The following is a 27,949-nucleotide window of genomic DNA, read 5'->3' on the forward strand; positions in this document are numbered from 1 at the left end:
TATTTAATTTAAATGGGAGACTCCTAACGAAGTTAATGTTCGATTTCAGAATCTTTAGCTGATCTCATGTTAAATCATCACTTTTTTCATAAGCTTAATAATAGGAAGAAGTAAATTTAATTACTTAATCAATTATTTAACAATTTTAAACCAAAAGTAAAAAGTAAGTAGTCCTAAAATATATTAACAGAACCTTTGTTCCCTTTTTTTTACACATTTGATCTAATTTTTCTTCCTTTGCGTTGGAGGCAATAAGACGTTTATATATATATATATATATATATGGAATAAGATTCTCTCCGGTCCAATTTTGGAGCGGAGGGAATCTAGTTCATAGTCAAAATTTCTTTAAAGAAATCTAAAAAAAAAAAAAAATAACAAGTGTTCCATTTATTAAAAAATGATAAAATATTATTTAATCTTTTAAAAAAATAAAAAAATAAATAATATAAATAATATAATGTTTTTTGTTTTTTATATAACCCTTAGGACCAATTGATCTGAGGTAGCCAAGCCAACCATGGCCCTTTGAGGTGGAACCGCCACCCCAATGGCCATGGGGTGGCCAAAGGAGAGATGCATGTAAACATAAAAACACCCCTTTTCTTTATCTCATATATGTCATATAAAGGAAGAGAGATCCTGTTGCTCCTATTTCTTGCTGCTATTCTTATCGGGTTTGCATAAAAATGAGTTTGTTAAAATGAAGAGTTGACCAACTAATCAGCAGATATTTTGAGATTATTGAGATAGAATTTAATGGGGTTGGTAGTGAAGGACAATTGGTATTAATTAGAGAGGACCATATGACAGCTTTTCATTTATTTTTTGTAATGAATATTGGTGGTGACTGCTGACCAACTTAATTTGTCGGTGGAATTGGTTGTCTCTCCTTGCCAATAAATTAAAGTGACCTGCATTTATTTATTTCTTCACATGGTTTGGATTTATCTCATCATTTAATAAAAGAATTTGAGCTAATATTATATTTCTCTGTCACTTTTATCTTTTCAATTTCTACAAAACATATTGAGATTTGTTATTTGTTGACCAGTAATTTCCTGATTTTTTGAATGAGGCCAACAAGGGTGGACTCTTGCTACTCCATGATTTAGTATGAAATGAATAAAAGAAAAAGCAAAATAGAAAGCTTACCTACACTTGCATTATTTGACAAATATGAAGAGACGATTTCTAAACGACTAAAATTAAGTTTTTATATCCTCACCGTTGTACCTCTTCAACTGCTGTATTGTAATTCATTTACACCAAAAATTACATAATTTGTTTTTTTTTAATAAAAAAAAAAATTCAAAATACTACATTGTAATTTTGAAAGATATTACTTCAATTGAAAGTTTGAAAAACATTACAAATTATTTGGTAATTCCCTAAAATTTTAGTTTTGGTCTGACTACCTATTGTGTTGAACAAAGTACGAAGTGGGAAAATGAAAGGGGTTTTTGTTTTTTGTTTTTTTTGTCATCCGTTTGCCAAGCATTTAGCAAAGACTTTTGAGTAAAAACTAAAAAGGCTCCATCATCGCCATTCACAGAGTTTTTTTTGGTGTAAAAGCAAAAGACCTGCAGTCTGATCTTTTGTTCACCTGTTTGCAATTACCATCCATCTTCCTTCAATCAATTTTTCTGTGTTTTTTTTCAAGCAACGTCCGAAATCACTGGTTTGACTCACTTTCTTCATTTTCATCTAAACACTTCAAAATATTAAAGATTTGGCTTATATGCTTTAAAAAGAAAATTACAAAAAATGTATATTGTAATTTTAATTTTTATGGCACCTAAACCAAATCAAATCCGAAAGGATATACTTTGGGTCAATTAAGCTTTTAATATTGGTTACCTGTAATACTTTTGGGTCAATTTAGTGTTATTTTTTTTTTCTTTTATTAAAAAATACTTTGGCTCTTTTTACCTGTAATACTTTCTCTCTTTTTTATATTCTTTTTATATTTTTATTTTAATAATTTGGGTCTATTTAGTGATACCAAAGCCTTCGTACAATTCTTCGACTTTTCCTTTTCAAAGCACATGGTCCCCTGCAGGCTGCAGCTCATTCAACCAAAAGAAAGCCGACACTTTGCATTATTTGACGGGATAGAATTTTGATACATCGACTCCCAACTAACCTACTATTTGATTTTTTTAACATAAATTAATCTAAACTAGACACACATTAAAGTAATAATTAAATAACATATGAACTTTTGATACTCCTTCAACCCTTCACTTCACAGAAGATACCACTTACTTGTGCTTCGAGAATTCTGAGTTTCCTCATCATACCTTTCTAGAAAGAAAACCATGGCAGAGCTTTTCCTTGCTCCGTTAATCCAACTGCTGTTTGACAAAGTGGCGTCTGGCGAGTTTCTGAACTTTGCACGCCGATATGTGGGACTCGGAGAAAAGCTGAACAAGTGGAAGCATACGTTACAAGGAATCCGGGCAGTCCTTGATGATGCGGATGGAAAGCAGCATGATGTGACGACAGTGAAACTGTGGTTGGATGATCTTAGAGACTTGGCTTACGATGTGGAGGACATACTTGATGAGTTCGCCACGGAAGCTTTGCAACGCAAATTGAAGGGAGGAGATGATGATCAGGCCAGCACAAGTAAGTTACGGAAACTCATCCCTACTTGTTGCACTGGTTTGACTCCAAGTGCTCTTAAGCTCAATGTTAGGATGGTTTCAAAGATTGAGGAGATCTCTGCTCGATTCAATGATATTGTCACACAAAAAGATCAACTGAACTTGAAAGAAGCTGCTGATCGTGGGAGATCAAACAGAAGAAGAGGGACACTGGAGCCAACTTCTTTAATGACAGATGCTTATGTTTATGGCAGGGAAAAAGATAAAGAGGCTATACTTCAAGTGTTGCTGAGTGAAAAACGTAGTGATGCTGGAGATAAAGTTTCTGTGATTCCCATTCTTGGTATGGGGGGCATAGGAAAGACAACTCTTGCCAAACTTTTATTCCAAGATGAAAAAGTGCAAAGCTTTTTTGAGTTAAAAGCATGGGCTTGTGTTTCTGAAGATTTCAATGTTGTTAGAGTCACAAAAGCAATTTTGAAAATGGTCACCACTGAAAGCTGTGACGACGACGATCTGAATTTGTTGCAAGTCAAACTAGAGAAGAATCTAAAAGGGAAAATGTTTCTAATCGTTTTGGATGATCTTTGGAATGAGAACTACGATGACTGGACTATCCTACGTGCTCCTTTCCTAGCAGGGGCTCCCGGAAGTACAATTGTTATCACAACTCGTAATGAGAGAGTTTCATCAACAACATGTTCCGTTCCAGAACACCATTACCGTTTGGAAGTGCTGTCAAAAGATGCATGTTTGTCTGTATTTACCCAACATGCACTGGGAGCAAGCAACTTCAGTGCACATCTAGACCTTCAAGAGATTGGTGAAAAAATCGTTGAAAGATGTAAAGGCTTGCCTTTGGCGGCAAAGACCCTCGGTGGCCTCTTGCGCACTAAAAAGGACCGTAATGAGTGGGTAAATGTACTTAAGAGCAAGATATGGGATATACCAGAGGAGAGAAGTGGAATTGTTCCCGCCCTTATGTTAAGCTACCACCATCTCCCTTCACATTTAAAAAGGTGCTTTATGTATTGTTCAATATTCCCAGAAGACTATGAATTTGAAGAGCAACAGTTGGTTCTGTTGTGGATGGCAGAAGGTCTAATTCAACCACCGGAAGGGGATAAGCAAATGGAAGATCTGGGTAGCGAGTATTTTCATGATTTGTTGTCAAGGTCTTTTTTCCAACAATCAAGCACGGAGAAATTCCGATATGGGAAACCACAATTTGTGATGCATGATCTCATCAATGATTTGGCCCAAAGGGTTGCAGGAGATATATGCTTCAGGATGGAGGATGAAATTTGGGGTGGTAACAGAAGGAGACTTCCTAAAAAGGTTCGACACTCTTCTTACTTGGGTGGCTTCTATGATATTGCTAAAAAGTTTGAGCCTTTTTTTGACATCAGATGTTTGCGTACATTCTTGCCTCTTATGCTTCCATTTCGTGGGCATTGTTATTTGACTCATAATGTTCCTCATCAATTGTTGCCAAAATTACTATGCTTAAGAGTGCTCTCTTTGAGTGGGTACTACATAGTTAAGTTACCAGATTCGATTGGCGATTTGAAGCATCTACGGTACCTTGACCTTTCTTACACTTGGATTAGAGACTTTCCTGAATCAACAACCACTCTATGCAACTTACAAACAATGATTTTGGAGGGATGTTCCTATCTAAAGAAATTGCCTTCAAATTTAGGCAACCTGGTCAACTTGCGCCACCTTAACATTCTCAATGCTAATAAGCTAGAAGGAATGCCTCCTAAAATAGGTAAATTAACTCATCTCCAAACATTGTCTAATTTAATTGTGGAAAAAGGTAGTTGCTTCACGTTAAGAGAGCTAGGTTCTTTGTTGTATCTTCGAGGGACACTCATCATCTCACAATTGGAGAATGCCACTGAACCCAGGGATGCAAGCGATGCTAAGTTAAGTGAAAAGCGTGATCTTACTACGTTGTTCTTGGAATGGAGTGTCAACGTAGATGATTCACAAGACAGAAGAAGTGAGTTTGACGTACTTCGCATGTTACAACCTCACAATGCTTTGAACGAGCTGACTATCAAGTGCTATGGAGGTACAAAATTTCCGACTTGGTTTGGTCATTCATTTCTTCGTATGGTGCTGCTAAGGATTGAAAACTGTAAAAAGTGCACTTCATTGCCACCAGTCGGCCAACTACCATTTCTCAAACAACTTTTCATTGAAGGCATGGCGAGTGTGAAGGATGTTGGTGTTGAGTTTTATGGGAATGGTTCCTCACAACCTTTTAGATCCTTGGAGGCTATATATTTTGAGGATATGGAAAAATGGGAGAAATGGAGCCCTAATGGAGAGTTCCCACACTTGCGTGAACTTTCAATTGCAAATTGTCCTAAGCTATTGGGGAAGTTACCAAACCATTTTCCTTCATTAGGAAAAGTTGTTATAGAAAGATGTCAGCAGTTGGTGGTTTCTATTTCAAACTTTCCTAAGCATTGCAGACTACAAATTGGAGGATCCGAAGGGGTGATGCATGAAAATAAGGTTGTCTTCAACTCACTAAATTCCAAGTCTTTTTCAACAATTTCAGAATTCAAATCTCCAATAGAAGGGCTTATTCTCGAAGGACTAACTCATGCAGAAGATCTAGCTTTTGAAAATTGTGAGGAACTGACGCCTTTGTGGTCAAATGATGTGGGATTACTGCAGCCCCTCCCCAATCTTCGTGTTCTAAAGTTTGATAATTGTTCAAAACTAGTTTCGTTGGCAGCAGAAAAAGCAAACGAGCAGCCACAGTTGGATTTGCCTTCAACACTTAGAGAAATTCATATCTCTCATTGTAATGTCCTGGAATTTTTACCCAAGGAAATCCTGTACAACAACATGTGTCTTGAGCGTATTGAGATTAATGGATGTGATTCACTGAAGCACTTTGCAATAGGCCAGCTACCTCCAACACTTAAGCGGCTATGCATACAGAATTGCAAGAGTATGATAATTTTACTTGATGAGGATGATGCCAATAGTTGCAGTACTAGCACATCTCTTCTTGAGTCCTTGGAGATTTGGAGCTGTCCATCCCTCAAATTCTTAACATCTAGCGTAGAATTACTGGCAACAATTAAACACCTTGATATTAAATATTGTGGAAAGCTGATGTCAATAGCGAAAAGTGAAAAATTACCTGCAACACTTCAACACCTTACAATTTTGGGTTGTGAACAGCTGGAGTCGATAGCGAAAAGTGAAGAATTGCCTGCAACACTTCAACACCTTGAGATTCACTATTGTTCAAAGCTGGAGTCAATAGCGAAGAGCTTCCATCACAACTCATCTCTTGAAAAGATTAAAATTACGAGGTGTGAAAACCTTAAATCCTTACCCACGGACATACACACCCTCAGCCATCTAGACACGATTGAAATTCGTTTTTGTCCAGCTCTTGTTTCCTTCCCAGACGGAGGGTTGCTCCCTAGCAACCTTAGAGAGTTAACGATTGATAGTAATATGGCCCTACCTAACTGCATTCACAACATCACCTCACTTCAAAATTTATACATTTGGAGGTGGAGTTCAAGCGTGGCAACTTCCTTTTCGGAAGAGGGTTTTCCCGCCAACCTAACATCACTTACAATCGGGTATTGCAACTTCACTAAGGCCTTGCTTGAATGGGGGCTGCACAGGCTTACCCCTCTTCAACGTCTTCATATTCAAGGTGGATGTCCGAATGTGGAGTCCTTTCGAGAGAAGATGCTGCCTGCGTCTCTTACTACCCTCTCCATCGCAGACTTCCCCAATCTGAAATACCTGTCTTCCCTTCGAGACCTAGCCTCTCTTCAAGACCTGCAGATCTATTTTTGTAAAAATCTCACATCCTTTCCAGAGGATGGCTTGCCTCCCTCACTCCAGAACCTCATTATCAAAGAGTGTCCTCTGCTGAAAGAACACTGCAAGAAAGATCAAGGACGAGAGTGGTCCAAGATAGCCCACATCCCTTGCGTTTTGATTGATAATAGGTTCGTGTTTGACTCATAAAAGGAGGAATCCATGCCTGACTCGGAAGAGGAGGATTTTAAGGAGGTCTATCGTCAATTGACCCGCAGATTTTGCTAATTGTAAGACAACTGTTGAGAAACAAATCCAAAGGTGAGTTTATTTGCACATTACTTCTTTCGCTTCCATTGTGGATTTCTGATTTTCTTTCACATTCTTCATCTTCTTTGGAAGATTTTTAAATAATTTGCATTTATTCTTATTTCTCTCATTTCTTTTGGGGTTCAACAGAGCCGTGGGCGGGTTCACTATGCAAGTCATCGCCATGAGCCACACATCACGCTGTTCAAGAGGCCTCTAAACTGTTAGTAGCAGGAGGAGAACTTGCATCATCCCCCACAAATATACTTGTAATCGCTCCAACTAGACTTCATATTTTCCTAAGAAACAATCTGGATGTTTTGGAACTTAGGTTTTTATATTTGTTAATTTTCCTGTTCGGAAATTTTATGCTTGTCATTGGCATTGCGTTGATATAAAAGGCTCTTTTGTTTTTGTCTGAATGTTTGCGTTGGAGAGATCTTGTTGCTCCTATTTCTTAATGTTCTTGTTGGGTTCACATAAACGCACAACAGGTATTTGTTGAATTGCCTCACCGACCAAGCAGAGAGTGTAAGCCTCCGAATATTGAATTTTTTCATTACTATGAGTGACTTTGTTGGCTTGACAAAAGAGAAGAAACCTGTAAGTTTAACACTCCCAGCCTAAACACCAAACCTAGAGCATATATTGCATTTTCTCCAATGATTTGGCATCACACCCTTGTAGTTGGAACCCGAAGTGTTCAATGAAGAAAATGTTGGTCCTGAACAGGATATCGATGGTAATATTTTGCTCCTTTGTTTTTTATGGTTTATTCATTGATTAAAAAAAAGGGAATTAACTTTATTGCATTGAAGGAACCGTGCTGATCTAGTTACATTTCTCTCAGCGTCTTTCAAGCAAAATTGATATGGAGAAGAGGGATTATCTTTATGTAGTATTCCCAGGAACAAACTGATCCAGATTATGAATATACAGAGGTATATATGTCTTACTGCTCCTGCAATTTTATAATTTATTGGGATGTTGTGTATCCAAATAGACAAATTCCTTTTTATAAGTGATCGAGAGTATAATTATTATTATTGTTAAAGATAACATTCCAATCAAACATGCTAACCAACCAATTCAGTTTCAACCAGAAGAAGACTTCCCCAATTACCCCCACTTTCACGGCACTTCTTCTACACTCAGCAGCCCACACAAGGCCAGCCTCTCAACTCTCAATGCAATCTGATTGCTGCTTCCCAATACAAGATGAAGGCCGCCATTTGTCAAGTATTCCTGCATGTCAGATGTCCATGTTTTCTGCTGGCTTTCATCTCAGCTCAGCACACAATTGTCCTGCTTCCATGCTTTTTGTTTTCCTCTTGGTTTTCTGTTATGTAATTTAATGTGTTCATTGTTTTCTGTTATGTATTTCAGTCCTCTCTTCTCTTGTAAAAACACACGAGCCATTTGGCTATATAAATACATGGTACTGCTCTGTTATTGGTTATGTAACCAAAACAGTTTTCCTCTAATCTTTCAATTATATGTTTATTCTCATATAACCAGAGTAGTTCGAGTATATGTTTATTCTCATATACCATGGTTGCGCCCATTTGCACTTTTAATGAGATTGCATATATTAGATGATCAAGATTTCTTTTAATATATTAGATGTCATTTGTTAAGAAAAATGCTATGATAATAAAATGGACAATCTATTTTCCAATATTTAGAGGTGTGCAACTCTGATTTGCAATTTCGGTTGCTTTTAGTTTTTTCTTTGCTCCTTTTTGATTGTTTTGATCTTTAAAATTTTTCCTTGCAACCAAATGATGCAATTATGAACACAAAAATGATTTACATTTTCCTGGTGAATTATTTTTTGTTAGTGGGTTAGCAATGTTTCTCTGCTTAAGTATACCATATAGTATATAATCAGTTGTTAGTAACTTGAATGTTACTAGAAATTGTAACATTCAAGTTATTGAATGTTACTATAAATCTGTTTCCTACTATACTTAGATCTTCAGCAAGTATCCATTACTGAAATTGCTATTCAGTAAATAATTCAAGGAAATTCTTAACTCTTATAACATCCATTATAATTAATTTTCAACACAATTTTCTCACCAAATTTACAACTTCAAAGAAATGTCCATGCGCTTCCCTCCAAAAAGAGCTCCATTCTTTTTCTTCGTTGCCTACTAATGCCAATAGATAGGTTACCCTCATGGGGTTGGACCATGACAACACCGATTGAGGTCCTTTGCAAACCACACTTTATAGTTGTATTGATCAGAGAGAAAATAAGAGAGAGAGAGAGATATAGACTTCAATCGGATACAAGCCGGCAACTGCAGATATATGTCGTCAACTGCTGCAGAAATATTTCTCTCTTTGGCTGCATTGTATTTGGTTACTAAAATAGCTATCTCCAGGCTTTGTGGAAGGAAGTTTTGGACATAAAGTAAGTATTGGATTCAAATAATATGAATGATAAATTGATTGATTCCTTTAATACAACAATATATGAAAAATATGGTACATTTTTCAGAATTACTATGCTTTGGACAAAGGCAACATTGGTATACCCGTATCAAGATTTGAAATATAAATTACCAAAGTGAGACTTGATTAAAGATCTTATCATGTTCCAAAGTGAGAAGCTGGATCCAAAGAAACGCACCCTCACTGATTTGCTTGATCCATCTCTCACAAATTCCAAGTCCTTGGCAATACTGTACTGGATACTTTCTTCATCATCAAGCAGAGGTAATGCAACCGAGCCCCGAGTCTCTAGGTTTTCGATCCACCCGCGTAATAAATAATTCACAACCTGTATGACAAGTACAATTACTAATCTAAATACCCAATAAAAAAGAAAAGGATATAAAGTTAAACAAAATAAAAACAAATTATGGCATTCGCGAGAAATTAACCCAATTGAAACCTTCTTAATACAAGTTGATTGTTAATTTAATCAACCTTTGTCCCGTAAGATTCTTCTTTCTATATGAAGTGCAAAATTCAGACTCTTGCTTTTACTCACACAGAGACGTCGGTCATGCTGAAAGTATTTTCCTTTTTATGGCAGAAAAAGTCATGCAAACAAGTTGAAAATGTCCTATTCCCTTATCTGCTAAAAGGAAAGACACTCCTTAATTAATCAGTAACAAGCTACATACCTCGGGAACTTCATCATGAGGGCAGTGGCCAGCCGGGCTGATTTCATAATATGGAGCTTCCGGTACCTGGCGTTTCACCTGAACGCCCCAAACGGGTTTCACCCAGGGGTCTTCTTTTCCATACATGAGGCAGATTGGTACATTGTTCATTTGACATCTACAAATAAAAATGAGCTGCAAATCCATAATTTGGACCAAGAAAAAAAGGAAATAAGGCACAATAAATATTTGTAGCAGTTAGGACTTCTGCACTATCCACCTAGATAAAGCGTCCCTAAAAGATAATTGTCCCTGAGGAGCAAACATAATCGAGGCAAATGATGCAGCGGCAGCTGGATGCTGTGTTGTCTCAAGTATACGAGAAAACACTTTGTCAACATCCGTTGAATGATCTGCATAAACTTGCTTCAGTACCTCTGCGATACTTGTAGGATCACTTATTTTCTGCCAACTGAAATCACATGATAAAATTTGAAGTTACTTTTAGTCAATAGACATTGGATATGTAGAAGAGTATTTGAAGCAGCTTTTCTTCTCAGAATTGAAGGACCTAAACAATGTCTAGAATGTCCTGACAGTTCAATCTCGAAATGATTTAAACATATAAATTCTAAATTTCCAAGTTCCAAGCCTTAAACTTCAACTTTTATGAAGATTGTATATAATAGGATCCATTCACTTGGATGAATGTTTACATGATCTTAAATGTGATGCCATAGTAGTTTACACCCTGACTAGGCAACGGAGAAACTTATAAACAAAAATGGACACCAACTGATCCATATGACCACTTATACTTACATGAATTCTGTGAGCTTTCTCACACTGGAAGGTAGAGGAAATGTTCCAGCCCATGGAAATACTTTTGCTAGTCTAGGAGATCTTATGGGGTTAGGTAGAAATCCCCAGAAAGGGGTTGCATTAAGCAATGTAACACCTTTCACCAAATGAGGGTTGCGTGCTGCAAAATATAGAGCTACGAATCCCCCTAGTGAGTTTCCAACAATATACACTGGTTCGCCAATGACCTGAAACAAAAATGATTGATTTAATCTCTTTGTTTATAAACTAACTTATGCTATCATTAATCTGAAACTAAAATAACTTATGCTATCAATATTTTTTGCAAAAAGATCAGTACACAATGAGGAAGAATGAATAATATTGTTTTAATCCATGCTCTGATTGTGCCCAAGAGGGATATCAATGTGTGCGATGCATGATTTTAAATGCAATGCAAACTTCCATGATTAAAGTGGAAAAGCTAAATATAGCTAGACCAATGTGCAGAAAAAGGAATTGGCACCACAGCAACTTGAAATAAAAAGTTGAGATCCACAAATTTAAAATGCAGACCTAACTAACCACAGCTATAAGATGGATTTACAGCCACTCCCAAGTTTGAAATCACACATTATATACCCGACAATATACAACGGTATGAACCATGATGAACTAAACCAACAAAATTTAGTATTATATAAAGTATATCATGAATTGAAGGTGTTATTTAGGGCACATACATTGGAAACATGCATCAAAGTCAAACCAACTTAATTGCATCTCCAAATAAACTTTGTTTAGTGCTTACTGAAGCAAAGTGACAGAAAGGAAACTTGGAGCAAGGAAACACACAAGGAGGAATCCGTTCAAGAGGTTGCACCACATTAATCATTATACATGCCAACTTAATTGGATAAGCAGTCACAATAGATATAAGTATTTAATTAAAAGGAGTATGTCAAAAATAATTGCTATGCATTACCGCTGCAGAATAGAAATACAGGAATATTGCAGCACTAGTGGGTACCTGCTCTATGAAATATTGAACTTGATCTCGCCATAAATCGATAGAGTAAACAAGATCACTTGCCCATGGTTCAGTTTCATCTCCAAAGCCCCAGGCATAATCTTTCCTCACTGATATATCTCCTTCACTAGAACGGGGAGTAGGATCTTCTAATGGCAATGACATGCCTTGCCCAAGAAAATCAATTGCCCAAACTCTAAAATCACGTCCTAAATCCTTCAGTTGTTTCTCATAATGAAAAGAACCAACACCAAATCCAGGAAGAAAGAGCACCGGCGCAGAATTCACATTCTCACACCCTGCTTTCTCATAATGTACATTGAATTTGGGCTTCCATTCCCAAAAACAGCTACTAACTGGAGCACCAACTTCACCATTCGATTCATCTGGCAGTTCAGGAATTACAACCTTAGTTGCTGACTCCCCCCTTTCTGATATATCACTTGCATCCCCTTCCCCACCAATCACATAACCATTATAGCCTCCACTCAAGACCTTTGAATCAACATTTTTGAAGCCTTCAAGGATATTTAATGATCTAAACCTGCCCCGGTGGCTGGGTTTCTTTACAACAGACTGATCTAAATTGTGAAATCTCAAAGTCCCATCTCTGGAGTCAATTTTAGTGCACCAAAATTTATGTTTTCTAAAGGTGAGCCTTGATTGATGCAAATTAGAGCTTTTCAGGGCCAATTCCAATCTTAATTTTACAACATGAGAGCAGGGTGCACAATTGTATGACAGAATTTCCATAGCCAGAAACTGTGCCTGTAATGGCCAGCCAAAGCAAATGATTTAGCAACAATATTATGCTGAACTTTATATATACTTTATAATTAACTTCCTTTTTTTTGGGGCTAAAAAACCAAACAAAGCTTAAAGCTTTGAAAGAAGCTGGTATAAACATATATCATGGAGAACTATTCTGTGTAGTTCTGAGATTAAATCAAGCCAAACTACAGCTTATAAACTGATTTAGAAAACTATTCTTACATAAAATTTACAATAATTAACTCTTAACTAACAAATAAACTTTACAAGAATCTGATGAGTATGGCACTAAAGTAGATGATGTTGATCAAATCAAGAAGGTGGCTGAGGATTTTTACAAGAATCTGTTAGGTACAGAACAGGTGCAATTTACTGAGGCAAAAGCAGCTAGAGTTAGGCAACTTATTCCTGTTGCTATATCTCTTGAACATGCAGCCATTCTGGAGAAGGAGGTTACTGCAGAGGAAATTAGAGACATCTTATTTCATATGAAAGCTAACAAGGCCCCTGGTCCTGATGGGTTTTCTGCAGATTTTTTTAAATCTACTTGGTCTATTGTGGGACAGGAGGTAGTGGCTGCCATTAAAGGTTTCTTTTCTTCTGGTTTATTGCTAAAGGAAGTGAATGCTACCATTCTATCTTTAGTGCCTAAGAAGGTTAATCCATCTGCTATGGGAGACTTTAGGCCTATTGCTTGCTGCAATGTTATATATAAATGCATCACAAAGATTCTGTCTAACCGAATGTTGCCGTTTTTGGGTAACTTGGTGAGTATGAATCAATCTGCTCTCATTCCTTCTAGGAGTATTTCTGAGAATGTTTTATTGGCTCAGGAACTTGTGAGGGGTTATCATAAGGAAAAAGGGAATCCTAGATGCACTTTAAAAATAGACCTTATGAAAGCATATGATTCTGTGAATTGGGATTTTATGCTTCATTGTCTTCATTGCTTTGGCTTTCCTAATAGGTTTTTGAGCTGGATTAAGGAGTGTATCACATCTCCTAAATTTTCAGTCTGTATTAATGGTACTTTGGTTGGCTATTTTGAAGGTAAAAAGGGGCTGAGGCAGGGTGATCCTATATCTCCTTACTTGTTTGTTCTTGCTATGGAGGTTTTTTCTCGGATTATGGCTGATCACACTAGTGGTAATGGTGGTTTTAAATTTCATCCTAAATGTGTGAGAATGCGGCTTACTCATTTGTGTTTTGCAGATGATCTCTTGATCTTTTCAGAAGCTAGTTTGAGCTCTATAAGAGTTATCAAGGCTGCTCTGCTTGAGTTTGAAAATTTGTCTGGTTTGAAAGCTAACCCTGCAAAAAGTTCATTTTATTGTTCGGGAATTTCAGATAGATTGAAGCATGTTCTTTTGGAGGATTTAAGGATGAAAGAAGGTCATCTCCCTGTGAGGTACCTTGGAGTTCCTCTCATTTCTTCTAGACTTTCTTCAGCTGATTGTGGAGCTTTACTTAGCAGAATTTCTGGTCGAATAGATTCTTGGCTTTCCAAAAATCTCTCTTATGCAGGCAGGCTCCAGTTGTTATCTTCTGTTCTTTACAGTTTACAAGTGTATTGGATGGGTATTTTCATTCTTCCCAAAAAGATTATTAGAGCTATTGAACAGAAATTCAATAGGTTTCTTTGGAATGGGAAAGATGAAGGTGTAGCTAAGGCTAAGGTTGCTTGGTCTGATATTTGTTTTCCTAAGAAGGAGGGAGGTTTGGGGTTGAAAAGACTTGAAGTTTGGAATCAAACATCTATGCTTAGGCATATTTGGAGCATTTTTGCTAGGTCTGGTTCCATTTGGGTTGCATGGGTAAGAGAAAATCTTTTGAAGAGAAAGAGTTTTTGGAGTGTAGGCATTTCTCAGAACTGTTCTTGGAGTTGGAGGAAAATCTTGAAGCTGAGAGATATTGCCAAAAGATTCTTAAAGTTTGAAGTTGGGAATGGGGATAATATTCATATGTGGCTGGATTTGTGGCATCCTGCAGGGATATTAATTGAGCAATATGGCTTTAGGGTTGTTTATGATGCTCAAAGTAATATTGAAGCTAAACTGTCTTCTGTCATTTGCAATGGAGATTGGTTTTGGAGACCTGCGAGATCAGAAGCTTTAGTTGACATTCAAGCTAGACTTTCTGAAGTTTGCTTGGGCCAGTTTGATAAGCCTATTTGGCTTGGTTCTAAGAAGGGTGTCTATGTTAGTGCAGAAACTTGGGAAGCTCTTAGAGAGAAGAATGCAGAGGTTATTTGGTGGAAATTGATTTGGTTCCCCCTTGCTATCCCTAAACAGGCCTTTATCTTGTGGCTTGCAATGAAAAATAGGCTTCTTACAGGTGAAAGGTTACTTAAATGGGGTTATAAGGGTGATATTCAATGCTGTTTTTGTCATAGTCAAATTGAAACTCGTGATCACATCTTCTTTGAATGTAGTTTTAGTTCTAGAATATGGAAATATTGCATGGTTCGTTGCAGGGTGGATAGGCCTCCTATTATTTGGGATCATCTTGTGCAGTTAGGATGTAATTGCTGGGGCAATAAATCTCTTAATTGCTTGTTATGTCGGGTGGTTTTTGGTTCTGTGGTTTATAACCTTTGGCGTACCAGAAATGAGATTAAACATGATGGTGTTCCCAAAACTGAAGAGCAATTGTTGAAGCAAGTTTTTTGGGAAGTCAGGTCAAGGATTGCTGTGAAAAGAGGTTTTCCTAGATCTAAGGAAAACCTTTTGTTGTGCTCTTTGTGGAATTTACCTGCTACTATTCTTTGTAATTTTGATTTGTAGGTTGTTTCCCCTGTTTTTTGCTTTGTGAGAGGTTGTTTCCTTTGTTTTCTTTGTAAGGGGTTGTGTCCCTTGTCTTTGGAAGAAGTTGTATATGTGCTATGGAGTTGCTCTATTTTGAGCTTTGGTTTAATGAAATACTTATTCATCTAAAAAAAAAATAAACTTTACCATAGATTAAATTTACTAAAGCCAGTGAGCTTTGATCCCCCCAACCGAAGCTTTGTTTAAGCAAATGGTTCAGCAAGAAGCATCTCAAGAAAAGCAAATTAAATCAAATATGAATCCAATCTTGCAAATGTTTTCTTAGGTTTTCAACATCTTAAGAGATCAACCAAATAGTGTTGCTACCCCAGTCGAGCACATAATCTTATTTTAAAGACCCATAAAAATGAAATCTTCCTATTAAAGAGTTGAGCTTCCTCCTCTTTTCCAACACTCCATGGGAGCTCTAACAAAGCTCAAACCAAGGAATCAAACAGGTTTAAACAGAACCACACGGAAACAATTCCAGCCAACCTGAACTTCTATTACCCATGAAGAGCTTATTGCATACATTAACTCCAACTTTGCATTAGAATTATAATTACCAACTCATATCAACAAACCAAACAGACCCAGATGAGCATGAGCATATATTAAAATCAACTTTGCATTAAAATTACAATTACTAGCTCCTAATATCAAATCAAAGAGACCCATCATCAAGAAAAGAAGAGCATGTTCTACTATAAAAAATTCTACTATTTCTTACCTTAATTTGCAGGGACAAGTGACATCAGAGTCTGATACTCTGCAATTTTAAGAGCTTTCCAAGTATTTAGGAGATTCTGACAAGATCTTGAGTGAGGGAAAGATATTCGGTTGCTTGAAAGCTTCTACTTCCTTTTAAAGCCATGAAAAATAGATGGAAATATTTTAAAATGAATCTGAAATTCTTTCATTGAAGGTCAATTAGCAAAAAGACAAGACTTGCTGCGAAGTGCTTGTACCTTGTGTTTTACTGCTTGTACTTTGCATTATTAATATTAGTTTGTCTTTTAGTTATTCAACATTTTCTCTTTCTTTTTTTTTTTTTCTTTTTTTTCTCTTCTTTTAAGAAAAATGGCAATCGTCCGTAATTTCTCATGAGACAATTGTTATGTATCACGTGGAATTCATTTAATGGTAACCCGCAAACTTTTTTTTTTTTTTTTTCGTATAGAGGTGACCAGAAAACTCACTTACCAAAAAAAGCCCTATGATAATGAAGGGTTTGCCTTTGGGTTGGCTTCACGGGTGGCCGAACCACCTCCAATGGTCACGGGGTGGCTATGGTCACTCTAGACTGGCTCTTGGAGGATGATCGAACCACCATTATGGCCCTTAGAAGTGATCCCCAAAGGGCAGCGTTATAAATTTTTTATTTTTTCATTTGACCCATGGGGGTGGTTCGACCACCTCCAAGGGCCACCCCGTGGGTAAAAATGGGGTGGCCGGCCATCCCCTAGGGCAAAAATGGGGTGGTTCGACCACCCCTATGGCAAGAATGGGATGGCTATTTTTTATTATTATTATTTTTTAATTATTTTAAAAACTTTAAGTAATTTTTTTTTTTATTGGAGAGACACATGGCACATTTGTGGTCATAGGATTTCTTTACAAAAATCCTAGCCATTAATTGGATACCCTCAAGTCCAAAATGGACCGGAGATGATCATTTTCCCTCAATTTCAAATCAAATTGATCCCCCTTTCCCGCTTTGAATAGAAGAAAAAAAAAAAATCAAATTGATTATTTTTTAAAGTTTGTGCATTTGATAGTCTATTTTTTTTTTTAAAAAAAAAAGGTGTCAATATTAATTTCATATAATATACCAACTTTATATTATAACCATGAAATGAAAATCCTATTTGCTAATGGTTTGTTTTTCTCTTCGCTTTACAAAGTCTCTTTTTTTAAAAAAAAAAAAAAAAAAAAAATCGAATTTGAGAAACATCTTCCAACCTTATAACGCCTCAACCCATTAGGGGTAAGGCATTATAAATGATATTAACACTATATATGTGACATTAAGGCACTTCGGGCATGTTTGGGAATGGTCATTGGCTTTTATGTAACTTAAAACTATAACAAAAATTGATTGATGTAATCAAAAATAAGAATACTGGGAATTAAAAAAAAAAAAATTGAGAGATAGTATCAAGATTCAAGCCACTTTAGGGTTATTGCCAAATAGCCCTTTCATGACATAGACCTAACAAGGACGCTATGAATTTGATTGAGAGAAATTGTAACACTCTATAAAGTTTGCCCTACATTAGAAATACAAATTGCCCAAATCAAGTTGATAGATTATAATGATGTTTATGAGTACTAAGTTATACATTGATTTTTTACTATGTGAAGCTGGGTTTTATAAGTCATTCTAGTGAGTTGCAATTGTAATTTGAATAGTCATTTTAGTGTGATATCGCAGATGTATTTAACGCTTCATTTCTATGGTTATTAACCTAATTTATTAAACCAACATGTATCCTTAAAGCAATTGATTATCAATTGAATTTTTAATAAAGCATGTGATTCTTAGACGTGTTTAAAAATATGGCAGACTTTTTTTCTCAATCTATGAATTGTTTGATTTTATTCTTCTTTGACCAAAAAAAAAAAAAAAAAAATCTAGCGCCACGTACGTAAATCTCATTGGCTCCTCTACATTCCCTCACGCAATGGGGTGCAGGATTCTCTGCCACGACAATAACCAATGTTTTCTGCAATCGGTGACATCTCAATCTCATACAATAATCCAACGACCGTATTTTCTTTGTTTCTTTAAACAAGTTCTAGAGGAAGATACCGTCACATTGACGTGGCCTGCTGTAGTGTTAACACCTGGCGAATTGTAGTGGAAACCAAAGTTTCAGTTGCAGGGAAAGTGTACGCAAACGCAGCCATCAAGCTTGGGATTGTTAACACGTAATTGCTAATTGCCCTGTCAATCTATTGACGGGGTCCCTGACCTAATTGATGGCGGTGTGTGAGGAAATTTTTTATTTTATTTTTTATTTTTTAACATGTCCACACATAAGGAAGGGGAAGAAGATTAAAGGTCTTACTTCTTCTATGTTTCCATTTGTAATTTTTTAAATTTTAAATAAAAAAAAAAAAAAAAAAAAAAAAAAAAAAACATAGAACCTATTGCTTGGCCATGGCTCGAAATTTTTTTAAAATTAGATACATTAATAAATTAAGGGTTGCTGAAATTTTAAGAGGATAATTGCAAGAACAATAAAAGTTAAAGGAGATTAAGTAAAGTTTCGTACGACATAAGTAAATTTCACATGAAATCTATTGAAAAAGATTATAGAATTTGGATAATGGTTGAATTTTTATCTAGATAAAATTTATGTAAAAAAAATAAAAAAAAATAGAAAATGATTTGAAATAAAGTGAAGACTATAACTTGATATTTTTCTTAAAAATAATAATAAACCATATTAGTCATGTAATCACCCTAATTTGACCAGCTCCATGATGGAATAATTCAATAAGCACGGTAAATTAAAATACACTTAATTACGATCTAAGTGTAATATATCTCTCTTTTTTCAAGAGAAACATCACTTAACTCACATAAACTTTTATTACTTTTGCGATTACCCTTCGAAAGTTTAAAAATTCTTGATTTAGTATATCAAATTTTTAATTTTTTGAAATGTCACTTATCCATTATTATTTTCGATTAAATCCTACCAAAATTTTCAAAATTTTCAAGTGTGGGTATTTTCCAAATTCTGTTAAATCATAACCAATGCCAGAATCTTTGTAATTTTTTTTTTTTCTTTCAAAAATGGGATATTTTGGTAATTTTGACACTCATTCATAAAGAATATATATATATATATATATATATATATATATATATATATATATATATATATATATATATTCAAATATGAAAAAACTGGGGAGGGCAATACACATCCGTAAGGATTTAACAGAGAGAAGACATTGCAAAAAATTAGAAGTTTGATATGCTAAATTGAGAGTTTTTAAACTTTGAAAAATTATTACAAAAGTGAAGAAAGTTCAGGTAATTAAATTTTTTTTTTTTTTAATAATAACCCTTGGAAGCAAACAACAGGACCCACAAGGACCATACCCTTTGGGAAACAGTTCTTTCTTATTTTTATTTCTCTAAAATATAAAAAATAAAATAAAAAACCAATTACCTTTCAAAAATATTGCCGAATATCATTTTTCTCTCTTAAAAAATTTAAAATTGATTTATTTATTTTTAACTTTATATCACATCAATCACTCTTTATTACTATTTAAAAAAAAAAAAAAAAAAAAATTCAGCAACAAAGTTCTTTATCGAACGACAATGTGAACAACATCTTGAATCAGCAATCAAAGATGATGACCAATTATCATCCCTTTCCCCGCCTCCACAAACACGTCAAACTACTCGAGCACACAAGATATTGTTTTGACAAATGACAAGAATGGTAACCTGAGTCAATGAAGTTTCTTTCATCTTTGTTGCAGTCAAATGGGGGATCCTTTCAAACCCCCACAAGTCCAAAACGTTATCAACTGTATCAACCACTACTACATACATATTCAATCTTCAACTAGCCACGAATTATACTCCATAGAAAATAACTCCATTCTGTTTCTGACAAGTGATTTGCTGCCGCCATTGGTCGTGGGAAATATTTTCCGCCATGCTGAAACCTTAAAACACATTTAAACGTGTTGGAAAAGCATGGAACTCCCATACATACGTCACTGTCATGTCATTTAAACAGCCTTTGTAACTTCATTAGTGCGAAGAAATTCGTACGCTTAACTCATCTCATAAAATCGGTTCAATAAGAAATGATTGTCCACTTTTTATAAACATGCTTAAGATCTTGTCTACAAGCAATATGAGATTATTCCTCGATATAGTGATTCTAAGGGTGTTTTTGACATACCGTTTTACCCTTTGTTACTATAGCACGTGGATTGATGTAAAAAAAATAGGAAAAAATTCACTTTATTCCCTGAAGTTTAAGGTAGTTTTCAATTTGAACCTCAATGTTTAAAAATTTGCAATGTACCCCCTTAATGTTTAAAAAATTTGCAATTAACACCCTCCGTTACTAATTGCGGTCTAAGTAAATGGAAATGACATCACGTGCGTTTCACGTGAGATTTTTATGCTGCGTCTTCCAATTTTACACCTAACCTAGCTAGTGAAATAACGTAATTGCCCCTCATTAAAACCAAACGCCTGTTTTGATTTTTTTCTTGTCAACTCCTTTTGGGTGTCATGTGCATGTTGGAGTGAAAAAGCAAAGGAGCAAATGCCTTTCACCTGCTCCTATGCTTGCAATTTCCATGTACTTAGACGGCAATTAGTAACAGAGGGTGTTAATTGCAATTTTTTGAAACATTAAGAGGATACATTGAAAATTTTTAAACATTGAGATTCAACTTGAAAAACACTTCAAACTTCATGGGGGTAATGCGAATTTTTTCCAAAAAAATAAGAATGTTTTGAGTATGGACCCTAAATATGTCTATGCATTTTCTATAATTTTTTTTTTCCTGTATTTTGTGGGGTTTTAATCTCTAGTGCCGTTTGTGGTTTGATTTTGTTGTAGAGACTTTTGTTATCGAAGTTTGTTCTTCCTCTACGATAGATCATGATTGGATTAATGCATTGCACAACTTTCTTTTGGTGAATGTTGCAACTTCTTTGCACGGGTTTAGGAAGTGTTGAGGGATTTTTTGAGGTTCGTTCTCATTTTGATTAACTTTTTTTGCGGCCCATTTCTTGGCTTTCGCTCGAGGTACAAAAGAACAGGACATTTTTGGCCCTTTTTTTTTTATTATTATTTTGTAGTTTTTTTTTTTTTTAACCGTATTTTCGTTTTGGATTTATTGTCGGGAGTCGGCTTTTGATTTCCTGTAACCGACGGCACAATGACTTAATTATCATTATCTCATTTGAGTCAATTTTATCATGGAGGTCTCCGAGAATAGGGTCCACCATTGCAGTAGCTTCTCCTGCCCCCCAAGCTCAAGTCATGTGCTCTGTTCTGGTCAGCACGCCTTTATATCTTTCAAGAACAAAGCACAAACAGTTTTCTCTCTACTACTGCTGATTGCTGTCTCTTCCATCAATCTTCCTTTTTCAAAACTCCTTCATTTTCTTAGCTTTCCAAAACAGAGAACATGGCTGCAGAATTGGTGGGTGGAGCTTTTCTCTCTGCATTCCTCCAGGTGTTGTTCGACAGGATGGCTTCAAGTGAGGTTGTGGACTACATGCGAGGAAACAAACTCAACAACAGGCTGCTGAAGAAGCTGAAGATCACGCTGTTGTCTGTCAACGCTGTGATCAACGACGCAGAGGAGAAACAATTCAGGAGCCCTTTGGTGAAAGAGTGGCTCCACGAGCTCAAGGATGCTGTGTATGATGCAGAGGATCTGTGGGATGAGATTGCCACTCAAGCTTTGCAATGCAGGCTGGAAGCCAAATCGGGAAGCACAATAAGCCAGGTACGTTGCTTGGATTATTCATTGCTTTCTATTCCATCAAATTAAACTTTGAGATTGGTGATCATCTTTCATGTTATATGGACTCTGCCTCTTCAAATTACATTTTTAAGACAGATTAATGGGTAACTTAAGGTTATTATAACCTTAAAACTACCATCTAAATCTAATTTGTAATTTGTTATGTATTTTCATACTTTAAAAAGTTGCAATTAATTAAGCCGCAAGCTACTTAGTCCTTTCACTAGCCTATTATGTAAGAATTTTTTTTGTTAAATTATACCGAAAATGGGTCACGTGGGATATACGTGGCTTAAAATAACAATAAAACCCTCTTAAACAAAAAAAAACCATAGTAGGAAGTGTCCCACAACTAGGTCTCCATGGCTAGATGGCTAAAGACAGATGGTTTGGTCATGGGTTTCCCGTACTAGGACTAGAGACCCATGGCCAGGTTGAGGGTCTCGACACCCACGGCGTTTGGTTGTGACTTGTGAGTCTCCATGGCTAAGGAAGTTAATTTTTTTTTTTAAGAAAAAAAAAAAAAAATTAATTTAAGGGCATAATTGTATTTTTACTTAAATGATAGGTGTATTATTGTCATTTTATGTCATGTGTAATGTCCGTGATATGTTTTTCGTCAGATTTAATAAAAAATCCTAATAACATGGACGGAGTGAAAGAGCTAGGTAGTTTAAGGGGTCAATTACAATTTTTTAAAGTTTGAAAAATACTACAAATTGGGTGGTTATTAAAAAACAGAAGGGAAAAATGCAAAATTAGTCCTTTTAGTTTACCTGATTTACAATTAACTGCATGTGTTATCAAAACAAATTCAAAGGTCCTTGAGGTATGCCAAAAAAAATAATTTAGTCAGTCAAATTATGTTTACTGATTTAACAAATTATAATAGCGTAAAACGTTAGAGCCAATAAAATTGTAATACTTGTCTTATTTAAGTTAGTGTCACACTAACGGAATCTGTTAAATTCGTGGACGACATTTGATTGTAGGAACTAAATTACTTTTTTTGGCATACCTTAGGGATCTTTGAATTCATTTTGATATCACATAAAACTAATTGTAAATCAACTAAATTACAAGAACTGCTTTTACATTTTTTCTAAAACAGAAAGTGGTAGGTTTTCAGAGGTGCCTCGGAAAATTGGTAATAGTTAGAGTTTGAATAATAAAGAGTTGAAAATGAACCACTCGTATCTGTATGTGATCTTTGACTTAAATGCCTCCCAAACATTTTCTCCACCTGCTCTCGACGGTCAAAGAACTTAATTCACATATGCTTGAATTAGTTCAACACTATATGGTATATAGTGGGTAACACTATATATAACGACCATTTCTCCACACCTAAAAGGTCAAGAGATTCACATTCAAAGCCTTCAAAACAAACTGTGGACATTATATTTTACCACATAATTGAAACAATCAAAGTCAAAATCTTCAACTTTCATCGACCCTTTTTTCCAAAGCCACCAACTAAATTTCTAAACCTTAAATCTCACCATTGCTTAGAATTAGATCCATGGTAAAGTTTGGCAAGGGATGCTTTCAGTCTCATCTTGAACAGTCTCAAAATTTTCTTTAGAAATAAAATATTGAAAAAACTTCACTTACTTCCCAAACTGCAACAGCTTTTTCAATGTTGCCCCATGTTGTTATCGTTCACAAAAATGATGATTAATATAAAATTGAAAAGAGAGATTAAGATAGAGTCGAGATATAGATTTAACGTGGTTCGGCGATGTGCCTACATCCACAGAGAGTGCAACTGTATTTTGGTATTAATGATTTAGGGTTACATCATAACATATATATAGGAAAACCCTAAACCCTAATTGTATGGACGTATTTTGAAAATTCTCAAAATGCCCTGTACCGTGAACATCGCTTTGCTCCGTTCACTTCGCTCCGTCTACTCGGCCAACCACTGGTGTTCTAATATGAGCCACTAATTCCAACACCCTCAAACTTTAAAAATTTGCAATGCGGGTGTATTGGGTGAGACTCAAGCAAACTCTCAGGTTTTCATTCAATCTCACAAATTCCATGAACTTTTTGGAGTCAAGACTACACAGATACACACTCATACACAATATATGTAATATAGCATATTTACAACCTAAGCTTAATTTTAGAACACATGGACTCATGACTCAAAACCAACTAATTAAAATAGAATTGTAAAAATATGGGGAATACTAATTTTGCTTAGTTTTATACTTTGAGCAGATAAAACCCAAGATAGAAGAGATCCTTGACAGATTAGAATTTATTGCAAAACAAAAAAATGTCCTTGGCCTGAAAAATAGTGCTGGAGAGAAACAGTCAAGGAAAATACCAACAACTTCTCTGGTAGAAGAATCTGAAGTGTATGGTAGGGATGATGATAGAGAGGACATAATCAACTTGTTGCTCTCGGATGATTCCAATGGCAATAATATATGTGTGGTTCCAATAGTGGGCATGGCTGGGATTGGCAAGACCACCCTTGCTCAAGTTGTATACAATGATGAAAGAGTGAAGGAGCATTTTGAGTTTGCAGCATGGATATGTGTTTCTGAAGAATTTGATGTTTGTAGGCTAACAAGAACAGTCCTTGAGGCAGTGACTTCAATTTCTTGTGATATCAAGGATCTAAATTTGCTTCAACTTAAACTAAAGGAGAACTTGACTGGGAAGAAATTTCTGCTTGTTCTAGATGATGTCTGGAATGAGAGTTATACTAGGTGGGAGGCCTTGAGGAGACCCTTTAACTCGGGGGGACAAGGAAGTAAGATCATTGTGACAACACGCAATGAAAATGTTGCATCTGTCATGCGAACCGTTCCAATTCATTATCTAAAGCAGTTGACAGATGAAGATTGCTGGCTATTATTTGCGAAACATGCATTTGAGAATGGAAGCTCTGATGCACATGCAATCCTAGAAGGAATTGGTAGAGATATAGTGAAGAAATGTAAAGGCTTGCCATTAGCTGCAAAGACACTTGGGTGTCTCTTGCGCTTTAAACAAGATGCAGAGGAATGGGATAAGATACTCAGAAGTGACATATGGGAGTTCTCGGATGATGAGAGCAACATTCTTCCAGCCTTGAGAATTAGCTACCATTACCTCCCGTCACATTTGAAGCGATGCTTTGCGTATTGTTCAATATTTCCTAAAGATTATGAATTCAAAAAGGAGCAGTTAATCCAACTATGGATGGCAGAAGATCTTTTGCAGCACCCCAAAAAAAATAAGAGAATGGAGGAAGTAGGAGATGAGTACTTTCATGAGTTACTGTCAAGGTCATTTTTTCAAAGATCAGGTGGTGAAAATTTGTGCTTTGTTATGCATGACCTTATAAATGATTTGGCTAAATTTGTATCTGGGGAGCTTTGTTTTAGGTTGGAGGATGCCAACTCACAAGAAATTTCGGAAAAGACTCGGCATTTGTCATATGTTATGGCATTAGAAGATCTATTTAAGAGATTTGAGATTTTCTATAAAGCAAAATGTCTACGCACCTTTCTGCCACTATATTTGCCAGATGAATTTTATTGCTTGTCTAATAAGGTACAACATGATCTGTTGATTAAGCTAAAGTGCATGAGGGTGTTATCTTTGTCCAACTATCATAGCATTAGCGAGTTGCCTGATTCGATTGGCGAACTAATACATCTACGATATTTGGACCTCTCTAGAACTTTGATCAAAAGGTTGTCTGAATCTGTGAGTACTTTGTATAATTTACAAACACTGAAGTTGGCATATTGTTATCGTCTCCGGCAGTTGCCTATGGGGATGCACAATCTGATTAACTTGCGCCATCTAGATATAAATGGAACTTGTGTAGAAGAGATGCCAGCACAAATGAGTAAACTAGAAAGTCTCCAAACGTTGAGTACTTTTATTGTGGGAAAAGAGAAGGGGATAAAGATTGGAGAGCTGGGGAAACTTTCAAATCTTCGAGGGACACTATGCATTAAGAAGTTGAAGAATGTTGTGAGTGCTAATGATGCCTGTGAGGCCAAGTTGAAGGACAAGAAGTACCTTGAGGGGCTAGACTTGGAATGGGGATATGGAAACACTGATGATTCAAAGCGTGAAAGATATGTGCTTGAGAAGCTTGTGCCTCATACAAACTTGAAAAAGCTCCAGATTCATAACTATGGGGGCACGAGATTTCCGGATTGGTTAGGAGATCATTCATTTTGCAGTATGGTATCTGTAAGCCTAAATAACTGTGGAAATTGCTTTATGTTGCCTCCCCTTGGGCAACTACCTTCCCTCAAGCAGCTTTCCATTGAAGGGTTTGATGGGGTAGTGACTGTGGGTCCTGAGTTTTATGGGAACGGCTCTCAGCCGTTTCTGTCTCTGGAAATATTGAAGTTCAGTTGGATGTCTGCATGGGAAGAATGGTGTTCATTTGGATTTGAAGACGAACTCATAAGAGCTTTTCCTCGTCTCCAAGAGCTTCACATAGAGTCTTGTCAAAGCCTGATCGGGAGTTTTCCCAAAACCCTTCCTTCTTTGAGAAAACTTGTGATTGAGTACTGTGAGCAGCTTGTTTCTCCACTCCCAAAAGCTCCAGCTATCCGTGAATTAGAGCTAGTTAAATGTGATATGGTAGTGCTGCAAGAACTGCCATGCACTCTGCACTCTCTGAAAATGAAAGGATGTCAGTTTGTTGTAGAGTCATTGTTGAAGGAAATTTCGACACAAATCCAAGCTTGTCCTCGACGTTTGGATATCTCAGATTGTTCTTCTTTGATATCATTTCCTGGGGGGTGTCTACCAACTACATTGAGCTTCCTAAGTATCAAAAATTGTGAGAAGTTAGAGTTTCCAGTGCAGCCATACCACTATTCACTTGAACATTTGTTGATAGCAGATAGCTGTGAGTCACTCGGGTCTTTTCCATTGGATTTCTTCCCCAAGCTCAATAGCCTAACTATTGGAAGGAGCAGAAGTCTCAGACTCCTTTCAGTCTCTGAGGGACCGCGCCAGGTGCTCACATCTCTCACTTACTTGAAAATCCAAGGGTGCTCGAATTTCGTCTCTTTTCCCAGAGGAGGACTATCTGCACCAAACCTGAGTGATCTTTGGGTTGTGGGCTGTGAGAATTTAATATCACTGCCTGAACAAATGCATGTCCTCCTCCCATCCTTACGAGAATTAAGAGTTTCTGGTTGTCCAAAACTAGAGTTGTTTCCTGAAGGGGGTTTGCCCTCAAGCTTGTCTTCACTTTACATTGGAGATTGCAACAAACTCATTGCCCACCGGATGAACTGGAATTTGAAAAGTCTGCCTTTGTTTAGCTTTGGAATCTCTGGTGAATGTGAAAACGTGAAGCTCTTTCCGGAAGAGGAGCTGCTGCCCTCTACTCTTACATATCTGTCCATCTTTGGACTTTCAAGTCTCGAAACCTTGGATGGAAGGGGGCTTCAACACCTCACATCTCTCAGAACATTGATCATCAATGGATGCCCTGGGCTCCAGTCAATGCCAGAAGAAGGGCTGCCAATGTCTCTTGTCGAACTCATCATCCGGAGATGTCCTTTGCTGAGAGAACGGTGCCGGAGGGAGAAAGGGGAAGATTGGCCCAAGATAGCTCACATTTCTTGTATAGAGATTGAAGATGACTCTACTTCATGATCTATGTCTATAAGAGTCTTTGTTGTTACACATATTCAACTTTCACTCAGGTACTACTTCTGCACTCTAATATAGACTTTCTTCTGCATTCTAAGAGTCAAAACACTTTTCTTATTAGAGAATTTCGAAGTTTTCCTTTCTGTTAATCATATTTGTAATGGATCTTTATGCCTTGCTATGATGGTTTATGCAAATGGTATCCTACCTTAGCATTGTTCACACTAATCTATCATAATTTATTAACATTACCGTTCATTTGGTTCTAAGAAGTTGTGAGAGAAAAGGAAAAAGCTACAACCTGCTTAAAAATGCTTAATAAATGAACCTATTTACATAAATGATACATGTATATAACATGTATTGATACTTATATATATAAGCATTTATCTTATTTTGTCAAGATTGTCGCATTCACCTTTCCATAACTAATATTTATACATGTACTTCATAGTTTTAACTTATTTAGCTGATTTGTTGTAACTGGAAATTAAACAGGGTGGGACAATAACAGATTCATGAGGAAGCTCTTATGGATCT

The 27,949-nt window shown here is 36.3% G+C and overlaps 3 protein-coding genes and 1 long non-coding RNA gene across 4 annotated transcripts; 3 read left to right on the forward strand and 1 right to left on the reverse strand.

Moving 5' to 3' along the window:
* The first annotated feature begins 2,144 nt into the window (after window positions 1-2,144).
* LOC132190503 (putative disease resistance RPP13-like protein 1) lies at window positions 2,145-7,313 on the forward strand. Its single transcript, XM_088513494.1, has 2 exons — window positions 2,145-6,740; window positions 6,879-7,313. Exon 1 carries the CDS (start codon window positions 2,322-2,324, stop codon window positions 6,627-6,629), a length of 4,308 nt encoding a protein of 1,435 aa, XP_088369620.1. The 5' UTR covers window positions 2,145-2,321; the 3' UTR covers window positions 6,630-6,740; window positions 6,879-7,313.
* Window positions 7,314-7,476: 163 nt separating this feature from the next.
* On the forward strand, window positions 7,477-8,212 carry LOC132166995 (uncharacterized). The gene is made up of 2 exons (XR_015911473.1): window positions 7,477-7,669; window positions 7,822-8,212. It is a non-coding gene; the product is annotated as an uncharacterized LOC132166995 (long non-coding RNA).
* A 942-nt stretch (window positions 8,213-9,154) lies between these two features.
* LOC132167466 (pheophytinase, chloroplastic) lies at window positions 9,155-16,134 on the reverse strand. The gene is made up of 6 exons (XM_059578455.2): window positions 15,981-16,134; window positions 11,676-12,443; window positions 10,667-10,893; window positions 10,125-10,316; window positions 9,866-10,022; window positions 9,155-9,516 (listed from the first exon to the last, which is right to left on the reverse strand). Exons 2-6 carry the CDS (start codon window positions 12,426-12,428, stop codon window positions 9,277-9,279), a joined length of 1,569 nt encoding a protein of 522 aa, XP_059434438.2. The 5' UTR covers window positions 12,429-12,443; window positions 15,981-16,134; the 3' UTR covers window positions 9,155-9,276.
* A 5,299-nt stretch (window positions 16,135-21,433) lies between these two features.
* LOC132173333 (putative disease resistance RPP13-like protein 1) lies at window positions 21,434-27,935 on the forward strand. Its single transcript, XM_088513405.1, has 3 exons — window positions 21,434-21,757; window positions 24,005-27,462; window positions 27,908-27,935. Exons 1-2 carry the CDS (start codon window positions 21,434-21,436, stop codon window positions 27,410-27,412), a joined length of 3,732 nt encoding a protein of 1,243 aa, XP_088369531.1. The 3' UTR covers window positions 27,413-27,462; window positions 27,908-27,935.
* Window positions 27,936-27,949: the final 14 nt, after the last annotated feature.

This window comes from Corylus avellana, chromosome 2, assembly GCF_965113065.1.
Source record: "Corylus avellana chromosome 2, dhCorAvel1.hap1.2, whole genome shotgun sequence".
Taxonomy (NCBI): Eukaryota; Viridiplantae; Streptophyta; class Magnoliopsida; order Fagales; family Betulaceae; genus Corylus; species Corylus avellana.

Coding starts and splice junctions, on each gene's coding strand:
- LOC132167466 (XM_059578455.2), bottom strand. CDS start 12,428: ATGGAAATTCTGTCATACAATTGTGCACCCTGCTCTCATGTTGTAAAA. Junction 10,023..10,124: donor TTTAGGGACGCTTTATCTAG/GTGGATAGTGCA, acceptor TTTTATTTGTAG/ATGTCAAATGAACAATGTAC. Junction 9,517..9,865: donor CTCATGATGAAGTTCCCGAG/GTATGTAGCTTG, acceptor CTTGTCATACAG/GTTGTGAATTATTTATTACG.
- LOC132173333 (XM_088513405.1), top strand. CDS start 21,434: ATGGCTGCAGAATTGGTGGGTGGAGCTTTTCTCTCTGCATTCCTCCAG. Junction 21,758..24,004: donor CGGGAAGCACAATAAGCCAG/GTACGTTGCTTG, acceptor TACTTTGAGCAG/ATAAAACCCAAGATAGAAGA.
- LOC132190503 (XM_088513494.1), top strand. CDS start 2,322: ATGGCAGAGCTTTTCCTTGCTCCGTTAATCCAACTGCTGTTTGACAAA.